The sequence below is a fragment of the Symphalangus syndactylus genome, chromosome 12 (genome assembly GCF_028878055.3).
Source record: "Symphalangus syndactylus isolate Jambi chromosome 12, NHGRI_mSymSyn1-v2.1_pri, whole genome shotgun sequence".
Taxonomy (NCBI): Eukaryota; Metazoa; Chordata; class Mammalia; order Primates; family Hylobatidae; genus Symphalangus; species Symphalangus syndactylus.
Window position 1 is genome coordinate 122,904,314 of NC_072441.2, and position 12,969 is coordinate 122,917,282.

The following is a 12,969-nucleotide window of genomic DNA, read 5'->3' on the forward strand; positions in this document are numbered from 1 at the left end:
CTCAGGCTGAGGAGACGGGCACTCGGAGCTTGAGGCGGCGGCGGCGGGAGCCGGTCAGAGGGGGCGGCCCCTGGCGGCGACGCCCCCAAGCCCAGCCCTGCCCGGCCCCGCTCCATCCCCAGCCAGAGCCTGGTCTGACCGCGAGAGACGCCGGCGAGGCTGAAGAAGGCGGCTCCGAGGAGGTGGGAGGGCGAGCCTCCCCTCCCGGGTTCTTCTGCGTCCTCTCCCGGGAGGTACCCACACACCTGAGCCCGGACTCACCCTTGGTCGGGGCCACGCTGGATCCTCCTCCCGGCCTGGATCCCGCCCGCCGGCTGCAGGTGGGCTGCAGCGCCCGAGCCCCGGGCAGTGGGCGACGGGGAAGGAGGTGAGAGGTGTCCGCGCCGGCTGCCGCTCGGGTCCCTGTCCTCGCTGCGCGCTCTCCTCCTCCCCTTCCCGCAGGCAGGGCGCGGAGCCTCGCGCCAGCCCGCCCTGAAGCCGCCGCCTCGTCCCCCTCCCACCTCGGGGCACTATGGAGCTCTCTCCGTCGTCCGGAGGAGCCGCGGAGGCGCTGTCCTGGCCGGAGATGTTCCCGGCGCTGGAGTCCGACTCGCCGCTGCCCCCGGAGGAACTGGACGCGGTTGTCCCAGTCAGTGGAGCCGTAGCCGGTGGCATGTTGGATCGGATCCTTCTGGAGTCCGTGTGCCAGCAACAGAGCTGGGTCCGGGTGTACGGTAAGGACCACAGGCCGTCTTAGAGGCTGGTGTTTCCTATTTTTGCTTGGGCTGAAATTCATTCCCTAAGTCACAGGCTCATTCCCAGTCCTCATCCGTGCTAGGTCAGTTTCCCACATCCTTTTTTGTTCTGGGGGTGCATTTCTGACAAGTTTCTTGAGACTATCACTTGGGCAGGGATGTGACTCAGTATGGTCTTTGGACCTCTTCTGACACCTGCAGTAAGTTTAATGCGGAAGTTGGGCTATCCAAGACGTAATTCTTAGGCGATTACTTCAAGGGAACTGCCAGGCAATCAATCTTCAAGAAGGTATGATGGAAAACTCCATGAAACCAAGTGAATGGATTTTCGTCTCTTTTTCTTGTTGAATGAGGCAAGACTGGAAACAAAGATATTATGAAAAAGCAGAGAATAAGCTAATGAATGAAAAAAAAATACAAACTGTGTATTTGGTGGGAGCAGACTAATCTATAACCTCTGCCTGAACCTCACTCTCTCTAAAAGCAACCACTTATTCCAACGGGTGTGGATTGTTTCAGATTACACTATTGTTTCTGAATCTCGTTGTAAAGTGACTGGGTTGCCACTCAGCAGGTTAAAAGTGATGAACACACTAAAACTTTGCCTTTCTGCATTCCTGGTAACCACCTCTTTAATTAAAACTGAATGATGAGATTCTATTAGAGTGAGCCTTGTGGCAGCACTAAAACCATACTGGTTTTGAAAACTCATAGCTTAAGGATTTATAGCCTGGCATTCAGGACTGAGCTGTGGCTTTCCAAAATATTGAAACGGCAAGATGTTTATCGCTTAGCTTACGTGACTACAAAAGACATTAGTAATGTGGCTGAGTATAAGATGGCAAATTTGAAGCACTTGGGATCAAACACAATGTTAAGATGTTATCCTGCAGTCGTGTGCATCTAAGCCTGTAGTGATCAAGTACCTTATGTTTTTTTCTTTCATCTTTCTGAACAGGGTATATGCTTACTATTCAAGAGTGACCAAGACTTAGAAGGTTTTTTTCTGTATAGTTCAGTTGATTTGAAAACTTCATGTCCATCACAAAGATCATAGAACAAGGAGTCCAGAGATCTAAGTTCTTGCCTCAGTTCTACCACTAAATGGCTATGGGATTTGGGGCAGATCGAGTCACATTTTTGGCTTGTCATTCCTCATCTGTAAAGTGAGTGGATTGGATTAAATCATCACTAGTGACCCTTTTAATCATAAAAATCCAGCAATTCTTCTTATAACCAGTTCTTAAGGATTTATTTGTGTACCACTTTGTATTTTGCTGGCTGTTTCTTGATGTTACTCTACGTACCGGAAGACTTAATGCAAAGGAGTGGGAGACGATGCAAGGTCACCCAGTTTGTTCTCAGCAAATTAGATTAAAAACTTTGGTGCCTGATTTTCCATCTGCCTGCTAATCCCACTTAGCTGGTCATTTAGAACAAAGGTTGATGAGAATCTGAAAGTGCATATGAATTAGAGTATATTGTAGTTACAACGTTTTCGCATTCTATCATCTTCCTCTCCTTACACACTTCTTTGGTATACTGTTTATTTGTGTGATGTTAGAAATAGGGCCATGCTATTCTAAGAATACGTGTATATGATAATTCGGTATTTCAGTATCCAAAACTATCTGGGTTCTCTGGACCTAGTGTTAACTATCATTCTTCATTTGTAAGGACATAAAAGTCTATAAGTGTATGTTGTTTTGTAGTCCATTCCTAGGGTTGATTTGTGAAATATATATTGTCTATTTTGTGTGTGTGTGTGTGTGTGTGTGAGAGAGAGAGAGAGAGTGAGAGCAAGTTTACATTATGTTTTTTTTTCTTTCGTCCTTCTGAACAGGATATATGTTTATTGTTCAAGAGTGACCATGACTTAGAAGTTTTCTTTCTGCGTAGTTCAGTTGATGCCAAGACTTCATATCAGACATCACAGAAATGCATGGTATGTATATGTGTGTGACACACACATATACATACCATGCCTTGCATTTTTGTGACCAATTGCAGACTTTCCACTGCATTGTAACTTTTTTTGTTTTCTCTATCAATTAACCAGAAGTTGTTTTTATTTATTGTTTAGTATTGCTACTTTCCTTCCTCTGAGGCAGCTCATCCTGGATACTACTTTGTTGTCTTTAGTTTGATGTAAATATTTCAGAACTATTGGAATGACTCTTGGCTATGTCCTTAGCTAGTTTTAAGTTGCCTATTGTATGAACAGGGTGTATGTTTGAAAACTTTGAAGTAAAAACTTTGAAATAAAAGTAATAGAATGTAGAAAAACAATTTGGAGAATACACTGGTTTTGTTTTTCTTGTTTCTTGACTGTGTGTTCAAACCTTCATTGTCTTGGATCATCTAGGTTCGTCTCACAATTTAAAGAGACTTTGATGAGTGTAGTCTAACATGTTTCAGGGAAATCTACAAATTGGGAACCTAGTCTAGAGGATACAACTAGAAACCTAGAGTATACAACTGGGGATGGAGAACTTGGTTTCATTCTGGCTTTGCCACAAGTTGGTTGTCTAACTCTGGGCAAGTAGTTTTAACTCATGGCCTCTAGGTTTCAGCTAAAAGTGGAATCTGGAGTAATTGGTATCTGTGGTCCCTTTTAGCTTTAAAGTTGTCTGATTCTGTGGCTTGGCCCATTATTTTACCTGCAGGTTGGCCTATAATCTTTATCCTGGCTCTTGGGGCCAGGCATTAACCAAGCCCTTAACTTAGTGCGTTTAAACATGATTGTCAGGGGATTCTGGGGAGCAGTTTTATCAAAAGGTCAGTGAACTGAGTTTTCAAAGAAGATATATTGAAGGCAGATGTTTATTTATTTGGAATGTTTTCACAAGATAGGAAGGTGAGTATGGGGGATGTTGCTTAGGTCTAGTTCATCCAGTTTTGAGACCTAACCTACATAGCCATGTGGGTTCTAAAGGTAGGGTAATAATAAGGAGCTTTATTAAGTGCAATTTACATCTCCTGCAATATACTTCTGTTTGCAATCATGATGGGAACAAACAACAACAGAAGTAACCCTCCAAAGAATATCTTAACAGGAACTTCTAGAAACAATATTTTATTAGTTTGCCTCACAAAATTTGAAGACTAGGCACTATTTTGAGTTTGTTGTTGACAGGTTTGGCTCCTTGGTTGATAATACATATATATTGTGTACATATGTATATATTGTCATAATACATATACTCAGGGTTTTGTGTATTGCCATGATTTGGAAAATTTTTCTGGAATATGTTCAGAGCTTTATAATAGGTGGATCTATATTTAGAACACAAACTAATGCACATTTTTGAGACGTGGCTGAGAGAAAAATATTTATGCTGTCTGTCCTAATCTTCATTTTCTTTTAGTTGTAAAATGTTTCATTTGTTTTATTCCAGTATTATAAATTGTGCCCATGCCTTGTCAAGACTATAAAATTTTTGATATCAGGGAGCCTTGTTTATCTTTGTATTCTTATCTTGCCACCCCCTTCATTGTCAACTTGTCTGTCAGATTGGTACCTTGCTCGTAGTAAGTCAGTGTCTGTTGAATGTTGATCCGTTTGTCCTTTGACCATCCAGATCTCAACCTGACCGATTGTATGGGTGGTAGAGTAGCTTAAACAAAGGCATGCCACAAACAGCTAAATATGGATACAGAATCCAAGAGCATCAAATGCAGAACATTTTTCAGATATTTATAGCCTCAAAGCAAAGTCAATTGGCTGAAAAAGCTCAGCAGCATAGCGAAAGGAAACGGGAGTGGCAAAGCTAGCCTCACTGTCTGTGCTTTCTGGTAAACAATGAGAACATTAAAATTAAATACTTTACCATGAATGGATGGGGAGTGTAGGACACTCTGGGAGAAATTTAAGATCCCAATCTCTAGGACTGCCTGCGGTGGAGCTCTGCACTCATCAGTATGACAGGTCTGCAAGTATGTGCTCAGATATGCTCTTGGAGAGTTAGAAGGGAAATATAATCAGCACAAGAAAGGGATCAACAAGAAATCTTGTACTTTTAAATTTTAATATTATCAGAAGGAATTAGGTAAAATATTCTGTTAAGAAAATGAATAGCATCAACGTTATTACCATTAAGCTTGTATACAGCTCATTGTTTATTGATAACAACATAGGGACCTGCTGGAAAATTTCAAAGGGCTAGTACTATTTAAGCAAACAGAAGAAAAAGGGAATTAATCATACTTCATTAAGTACCTTATAATTCCAGAAATGTGGCAGTGGGAATTTGGTAAGAATTAATAAAAGTTCATATTCAAGAAGTGAATATGAGCTGATGCGACAGAAGTCTTACCTGGTTGTATTATATGATACTGCTTACACCTCACCAATTAAGACACAGGATGAGATTTTTAAAAGTTACGTTTCTAGAGGTTATGTCTCTAAATTTATTTAAAATGTTGCAACTAGTATTGCTAGAAGAAAATCAGTGAGTGTGTATAAAATACATCCCCAAACATGTTCATGTTCCTTAAATGTCTTAATTTCCTCAGGTACTGTTAATTCAATCTTTACACCTGAGTAGTCATATTTTAGAAATTTTTGGAATCAAGCTTGAGTTCAATACTTAGGATGTGGCATAGGCTTGTTGATGTATTAGTTTCCAATGATTTCCAAATACATTAAAACACATTAAGAGTAGACAGTTTTTCATTGAAATCAGAGAGAACTTCTAAGAATGCCTAGGCATGTACTGTTTAAGTGACTTTAAATAGCCCCCTTTTTTCTTCTTTTGAGAGAAAATTTGTATGTCTTATTTAAATTGTGTGCTCTATTAATGTAGATGATAGACAGTTTCATTTATAACATCTTAGTATTGTTCTATCCTCTATCATGTTGGTTTACTGCTATTTGATTTTCAAACAGTGAAAATATTTTTGAGGAATAAAATTATACATCCACAATCTCTTTTCCAAAACCATTTGGACTAGACAGTTATGTTAATATTTCTGCAGTTAAACAAATGAATAGGCCGGGTGTGGTGGCTCACGCCTGTAATTCCAGCACTTTGGGAGGCCGAGGCGGGTGGATCACTTGAGGTCAGGAGTTCAAGACTGTCTGGCCAACATGGTGAAACCCCGTTTCTACTAAAGTACAAAGAAATTAGCTGGGCGTGGTGGCATGCACCTGTAATCCCAGCTACTTGGGAGGCTGAGGCAGGAGAATTGCTTGAACCCGGGAGGCGGAGATTGCAGTGAGCTGTGATTCCGCCATTGCACTGCAGCCTGGGCGACAGAGTGAGACTATCTCAAAAAAAAAAAACAAAAAAAAAACAACATACCAAGTGGTATAAAGACTATAAATAGCCTTAAGTCAGTGCAGGTCAGACTTTACTGCCAGAAAAGTTGCATACAGTCTTTTGCTTTTCAGAGTTTTTTTGATTTAGGAATTGCAGATATGGAATTGAGGATCTGTACACATCTTTGGATATAAATAATACAAAGTTCTAGAACACCCCTCTAAGAATAGTTTGTGTGGATATCCTTTATCTTTTTCAGATAATAACATTTACTGAACACATTTTTAAAAATGGGCCGGGCGTGGTGGCTCATGCCCATAATTCCAGCACTTTAGGAGGCCAAGGTGGGCGGATCACCTGAGGTAAGGAGTTTGAGACCAGCCTGGCCAACATGGTGAAACCTTGTGTCTACTAAAAATACAAAAAAAAAAAAAAAAAAAAAAAAAAAAAAAATTAGCAGGGCATGGTGGCACGTCTGTAATTCCAGCTACTCGGGATGCTGAGGCACGAGAATCGCTTGAGCCCAGGAGGCAGAGGTTGCAGCTAGCTGAGATCGTGCCATGACACTCCAGCCTGGGCAACAGAGCGAGACTCAGTCTCAAAAAAAAAAAATAAAAAAGTTGTACAGTTGTGTGTCCTACTATAGTGAATGAAATTTCTGCGGTTTGCTAAGAAAAAGAAAAGAGATTCACATGACATAGTAGGCTTTACCAAGATTATTAAGGAAATGGTGGCAAGGTAGTGGTTTCGGATCCTTTGTTTCATTAGAAGGAAGGATGAGGTAAGTTGAAATAGAGGGTTTATGTAATTGTTCTTTGCAGTTGCTTTCTTCAGTAGTACAAAGTAATTTGATCACCTTTTAAGTAGGTGAACCACAAAAAAGCATTCAACTAATAACTGTTAATTCAGAAAAACTTCAGCTGTTTGCTCCCTTGTGCCTCCCTATTGGAAAAACTTTTAACTAACTAGAGAGTTGTTTGGTCTTGTTAACCAGGAGGAGGAGTTTGAAGTGTGCTAAGGGCACTGCTAAAATTGCTTCACCCTGTCTTGGCAGAGGGATAATTGCTGTCTGATGTTTGTAAAAACACCTTTCTTCCCAAAGGCTGTCAAGTACTTCTTAAGGCTAGCATGTAGAAAACCCTTTTGCAAATTTCATGTAGTTTATTTTATAGTGAGAGGGCAGCCCATCAAGAAGTAATCCGGTACACAAATAGAAGGGAAAAGAGAAGTCTTGAGGCCCAGTGCAGTGGTGTTAGTGAGTATACAGTAAACAAAAGAAATAAAAATTGAACCCTTAAAGGCATAACAACATTTCATTTGCTAGACTATGATACAGAAGTTATCACTTTCCTAATCTCTACAGCTGGGTTCAGATATGAGCTGTCTGAATTTTACCTTCCCTTACCAGGTGTTAGTAACATCAATTAATTGTCTTTGTTGGCTTTGCTCATAAGGGTTCAATTTAGATCCTGATTATATTTTTACCCCTCTATAAATTATCTTCAACGTTGCTCAAGTTCCGTTCACATTGTGTCACTTGTAGCAGACTTTCTAAAAGTACCCCTTACCTCCATCCCTGAGTCTAAGGGATTGGTAATACTTATAGATATTGATTGAGAGAGTGAAAATTTAGTGAGGGGAAAATATTCAACATAGATAAGAAAACAAAATTCAGAGGAATAGTCTGAAAAGTTAAAATGAAACCTTAAAGTCAATAGTTTTTGACATTTTTCAAAGCAATCCTTTAGGTTTTCTCATTAAAGAAACTGCTCAGGAAGTTTAGCTTATTCCCAAAATTGGAGACAGACTCCACAGTTTGTCAGGATTGGAACTCTTAACCTCAGATTCCTTAGCCTCCTGATTTAGCTTCTAGATCTTGCTGCCTTCCCTTAGGGAGATGGCCTCTCAAAGCTGAAGGTCAGGAAAACTCGACAGTGAGAAATACCAGATTGTTAGTTTCACAGTCTTTTAAGGGAAATGCTGGAAATACCATTACCTAGGTAACAGAAAACAAAAATGGACAAAACATCCATAAAGTAGGAGGATGAGAATAATTTCATAATAATCCTTAAGAGATAGACCAGAGGACAGATGAGATTTTTTTTCATATTTTTCCTAAGCTTATTATCCATAATTTTTTTGGTGCTGTGATTGGAAGTGATGTCTGAAGGAAATTTGAATTTCATGTATGATGCTTAGAACCCTGAATAATACCTAATAACTTTGTACCTTCCACTTGAATTTCTAACCTCTGATTCCTATCATTAAAAATTAATACCCTTTTTCTGATTATGAATATAATTTGTGCTTAACATAAAGAATTAGAATTTTAGGAAAAGCCAAGATTAAAATCATTTGTAATTCTACCTCTTAGAGATAACTATTATTTTTTAAAAAATACTAATTTTAGAGACAGGGTCTCATTCTGTTGCCCAGGTTGGAGTGCAGTGGCACAATCATAGCTCATGCCCAGGTTGGAGTGCAGTGGCGCAATCATAGCTTACGTAATATCCGTTGCCTGGGCTCGGGATCCTTCGACCTCAGCCTCCTGAATAGCTGGGACTACAGGAGTGTGCTACCACGCCTGGCTGAGATAATTATTCTTTTAATATTTTATTGTGTTTTATTCCAGTCTTTTTTATGTACAGATTTTTTTGTATTAATACATATTTGGTATCAGATTGCATATATTTTACATCCTACTTTTTTTCTCTTAAGTGTATTTTCTCATGTTATTGAAAGCATTAACACATTTTTTTCAAATGTTTTTATTTATTTTTAAAAATAGGTAATATATTCCTTTGTTCCAAAATTCAGAGTATAAAAAGATATTCCATGAGCTCTCTCTTACCCTTCCTCCCTGCCTCTACAACTTGCCATCTGGCAGGCACGGTCCCTCTTCCCAATCAATAAATACTTGAAATTGTTATGTATCTTTTCATACCTATTCCACGTGCATAGAAGCAAATATAGAGATAGATAGATATGTTAAAATCCTGCCATAAGTGGGGTCCGAGAAATCTAGTTTACAAAAAATTCAGGGTTATATTTCTGTGAGGTTAGTGAAATGACCAGAACAAACCTGCAAATGAAGTTGGCCATGAGTTCTGGGGGTCTGGAGTCAGTAAATTGCTTTATATCTGAAATGATATCATAGGTTTTTACTGTATATATGCATTTTTCTCTATTTTTACACGTATGATAACCCATTAGAATTGATTTTTATCTGCACTTTGAGATTCCTTCTTCTTCCTTCCCCCCTGCCCCTCACTTATTAATGTATCTCAGATATATTTTCCTTTCATTTTGTAAAGAGGTCCCTCATTCTTTTTATGGCTGCATAATGCCTGAATTAATCATAACTCATTTAATTATTCCCCAAGTTTTGCTAGTACAAGTGATTCTGCAGTGAATGATCTTGAGTATAAGCCATTTTGCTTGTGTATATCTGTAAGAAAAATTCATAGAATTGCTAGGTCAAAGGTATGTGTATTTGTAATTTTGAAAGATATTGCCAAATTGCCCTACCTATCTATACTTCGCCCGCAATATATGAGAGTGCCTGTCTACCCACACATAGTGAATTATTACAAAATTTTGAATCAGGCAATCTGAAAGGTAAAAATGATGTCTTAATTTAATTTTTTTATATCTTTTACATTAAGCGTGATTGAACATCTTTTCATTTTTAAGAGCCATTTAAATACAACCTTTTCTGTGAACTGTACATACCTTTTGCCCATTTTTTTTGAGTTCTTGGATCTTTTTCTTAGTGATTTGTAGGAACTATTAGTATATTAAGCAAAGCATACTAAAGAACTCTTAGTATTTAAGTAAAGAACTGTTTATCTGCAACAGTTGGCAGTATTTTCATTTTTCTTATGGTATTCCCTCCACCCTTATGAAGAAATGATTCTTACACAATTGAATGCATTGGATTTTTCTTTTATGGCTTTTTGGTTTTATGTCATAGTTAGAATGGCCTTTCCTGGGAGTTCTCTGGATCTTTATTTTATAACCTCAGAATAGGAAAGCCCATTCTTTTTTTTTCCCTCTCTACATACCCTAAGTACCTAAATACCCTTGGGGGACGAAAAAAAGAATGGGCTTTCCTATTCTGAGGCTGTGAGATAATTCTCTCTTGGTTTATCTAGTACTTCGTTGGTTTTATTTTTTACATTCAAATCTTTGATCCAGTCTGGTATTAAATATGAGATATGGATCCAACGTCATTTTTTAAAAGATGGCTTTCCAGTTGTCCTGCCATCATTTGTTGAAGAAACCAGCTTTTTCGCACTGATTTAAGAAGACTTCTTTATTCTATACAAGATTGCCATTTATATTTTGGGTTATTTCAAGATTTTCTCTTCTGTTCTATGGTCTGTTTATATTCATGTGCCAGTATCACACAGCTTTGTTTTTGAGCCTTTATAATATGAAAATACAATTTTTAATGACTAACATTATTTAACCATTATTCTATTTTAGATGTTAACATTTTTCAAAAAGTTTAACACTTTACTGATTTGTCTTTGTGCACAAATCTTTGATCCAAACTTCTGAATGTTTTCTTATACTGAATTCCTAGAAGAGTATGAAATGTTTTTAAAGGCCTGAGATTTAGTGCCAAATTGGTGAAACCTTCCTGGAAAGTAATTCCTGCCTCTAGTATGTGAAATATGGCTCATAATTTTAAGTTCTACTGCTGTGTTGCTACTTTCAATGTATTAAATGTATTAAAATCTTTTTACATAAATTTTATATAATACCTTAAACGTTACTTAGCACATACTAAATGCCTTGAGTCCTTATGACTTTAAGACTGTCCTTCAAAAACTTAGTTGTTGTTTAAATGGTACTTTTGATTAATGGCATATTTCCAAGTGAATTGAGGGAAGGGTGGGAGTATAGACTCAAACCAGTTGGTCTGCTAAAGGTCAAATCCATGACCATGGCCTTATTTGTATTATGTCAGACCCTCCGACTGAGATAACTTGATGCAGACATAATGTTTTAGGTATTCCAAGAAGCACAAGGTTGGTAACTTTTATCTCAGCTAGAAAGAGTTGACGTTCATGAAAGTTATTTTGAACATGATTTGAATATAGTTTCATTTAGTTTTACCTGGATGAGTGATTGAGTTGTATGTCTTATATAATACTGTGTTAATGACCCAGTTTTATAGCATGGGATTAATTTAGGTATGTTCTGAGGAAAGTTTTTCATAATGTTAAAGAAAGCGGAATCCAAGTAATGGCAACAAGAACTAATATTAATGATTAAAGTAATTTAAAATCTTTTCTTCAGAAAAAATAATGGCAGGAATAGGAATAAGACTATGGAAAAAATCGTATTTTATATAGACCATTAACAAAGTTAACCAAATTTTCTTTTACCAGTTAGCTGTTTAGCATGTAATACATAAGCGTAAGCTTGTCTTGCTAGGCCAGAAAGGAGCAAACTTAGAAAAAGAACAAACTGTTTAACTTTTAACAATGTCTTAGAGTAGTTTGAAAGTGAAATGAAAAAATAATCCCTTATCCAGTTAATGCTCTGGAGGTTTGTAGGAAAATTTGTTTAATTCGGGCAGGATAGAATATGCAAATACCTTGCTCCATAAATAAGTACTAAATAATGAAGACATATGAAGGATATGATACAGTGGGAAAGTATGCCAGTATTTTTGTCAGTTTTTGAAGTGTATGAAATTACTAGACACATTCTCTTTTTGTTTTTGGGGGTTCTTTTTTTTTTTATTTTTATTTGAGACAGAGTCTTGTTCTGCCACTCAGGCTGGAGTGCTGTGGCTCTATCTTGGCTCACTGTAGCCTGGGCCTCCCAGGCTCAAGGGATCCTCCCACCAAGTAGCTGGTACTTCAGGTGTGCACCACTGCACCCAGATAGTTTTTTGTTTACTTTTTGTAGAGACGAGGTCTCACTGTGTTGCCCAGGCTGGTTTCGAACTCCTGAGCTCAAGCAATCCTCCTGCCCCAGCCGTCCAAAGTGCTGTGATTATAGGCATGAGCTGCTGTACCCGGCCACATTTTCTTTTTGAACTCAGTAAAAATCAATTGTAGTTTTAAAGCATTTTACTAATTTAGTTCATGGAAACATGAAATCGCTGTAGATGACAACATTATTGTTAGGAGTTAATCTATAACTGTATTGCTCTGAGGGATACACTGACAAGGTGAAGATTATTCTTGTTTTTTCAGTTCTTGTAATGAAAATTTTTTAATGTCATATTTTATGTAATAATTTTCCAAAAAGGATAGCATTTACACTATCTCCAGGGTAGTGACTGACAGCATAAAAAATCTCTTTGCCTGGCTATAATCTATATTTGCATGTTCCAGTTTGTGCTGAAGTATAGCATATCGACAATTACAGATTTCGCTCCATGCTTCCCTTAGGCTTGACTGTGTACAACTTTATGTGTGTTTGTAAATTTCAAGAATGCCCTTGAGTGAGGAAACCCAAGGCCTTTCTATTGCATGTTCCTATTTTGAAATGGCTGCTTTTTGTCCAAGTGGTTGGTGATTACTCTGTATCAATGTATGGACCTTGAATAAGATGGTCAGTACAGTAGCTACCAACTAACAAAAGATACGTTGTAATGTCTAAAATAATGACTTTGCTTTTAATGTTGTCTAGTTTCATAAAGACTTCATAGGAGTTTTCCTTTTTATAGAAAATAAAATTTATATTCCTGTTTTTGAATCTAGCTTGATAACATGATTAAGAAAAAACAGTATCATATGGTAATTCCTATTGAAATAGAAAGATACCCCAGATATAGTCAGATTTCTTCCTGTTTTGTTCAGGTCAGAAAGTCTTCAGTCATTCTTTTGCAAGTTCAACCAAAATAAGCTTAAGAGAACATTTTCAGTTATTTGCATTTTAGGTTGTAGTTTTGGTCTATACTGAGATTGTCATGCCAGAGTGTCACCTTGAGAGAGGCTTGACTTTGTAAT

The 12,969-nt window shown here is 38.0% G+C and overlaps 1 protein-coding gene across 4 annotated transcripts in view; it reads left to right on the forward strand.

Moving 5' to 3' along the window:
- The first annotated feature begins 511 nt into the window (after positions 1-511).
- The window catches only part of RASAL2 (RAS protein activator like 2), a 407,617-nt gene continuing 395,159 nt past the window's right edge, over positions 512-12,969 (forward strand). For all 4 annotated transcript variants that reach the window (XM_063627424.1, XM_055255689.2, XM_055255690.2 and 1 more), the window contains exon 1: positions 512-713. In XM_063627424.1, coding sequence (XP_063483494.1) covers positions 512-713 — 202 coding nt within the window. The remainder of the gene's footprint in view (positions 714-12,969) is intronic.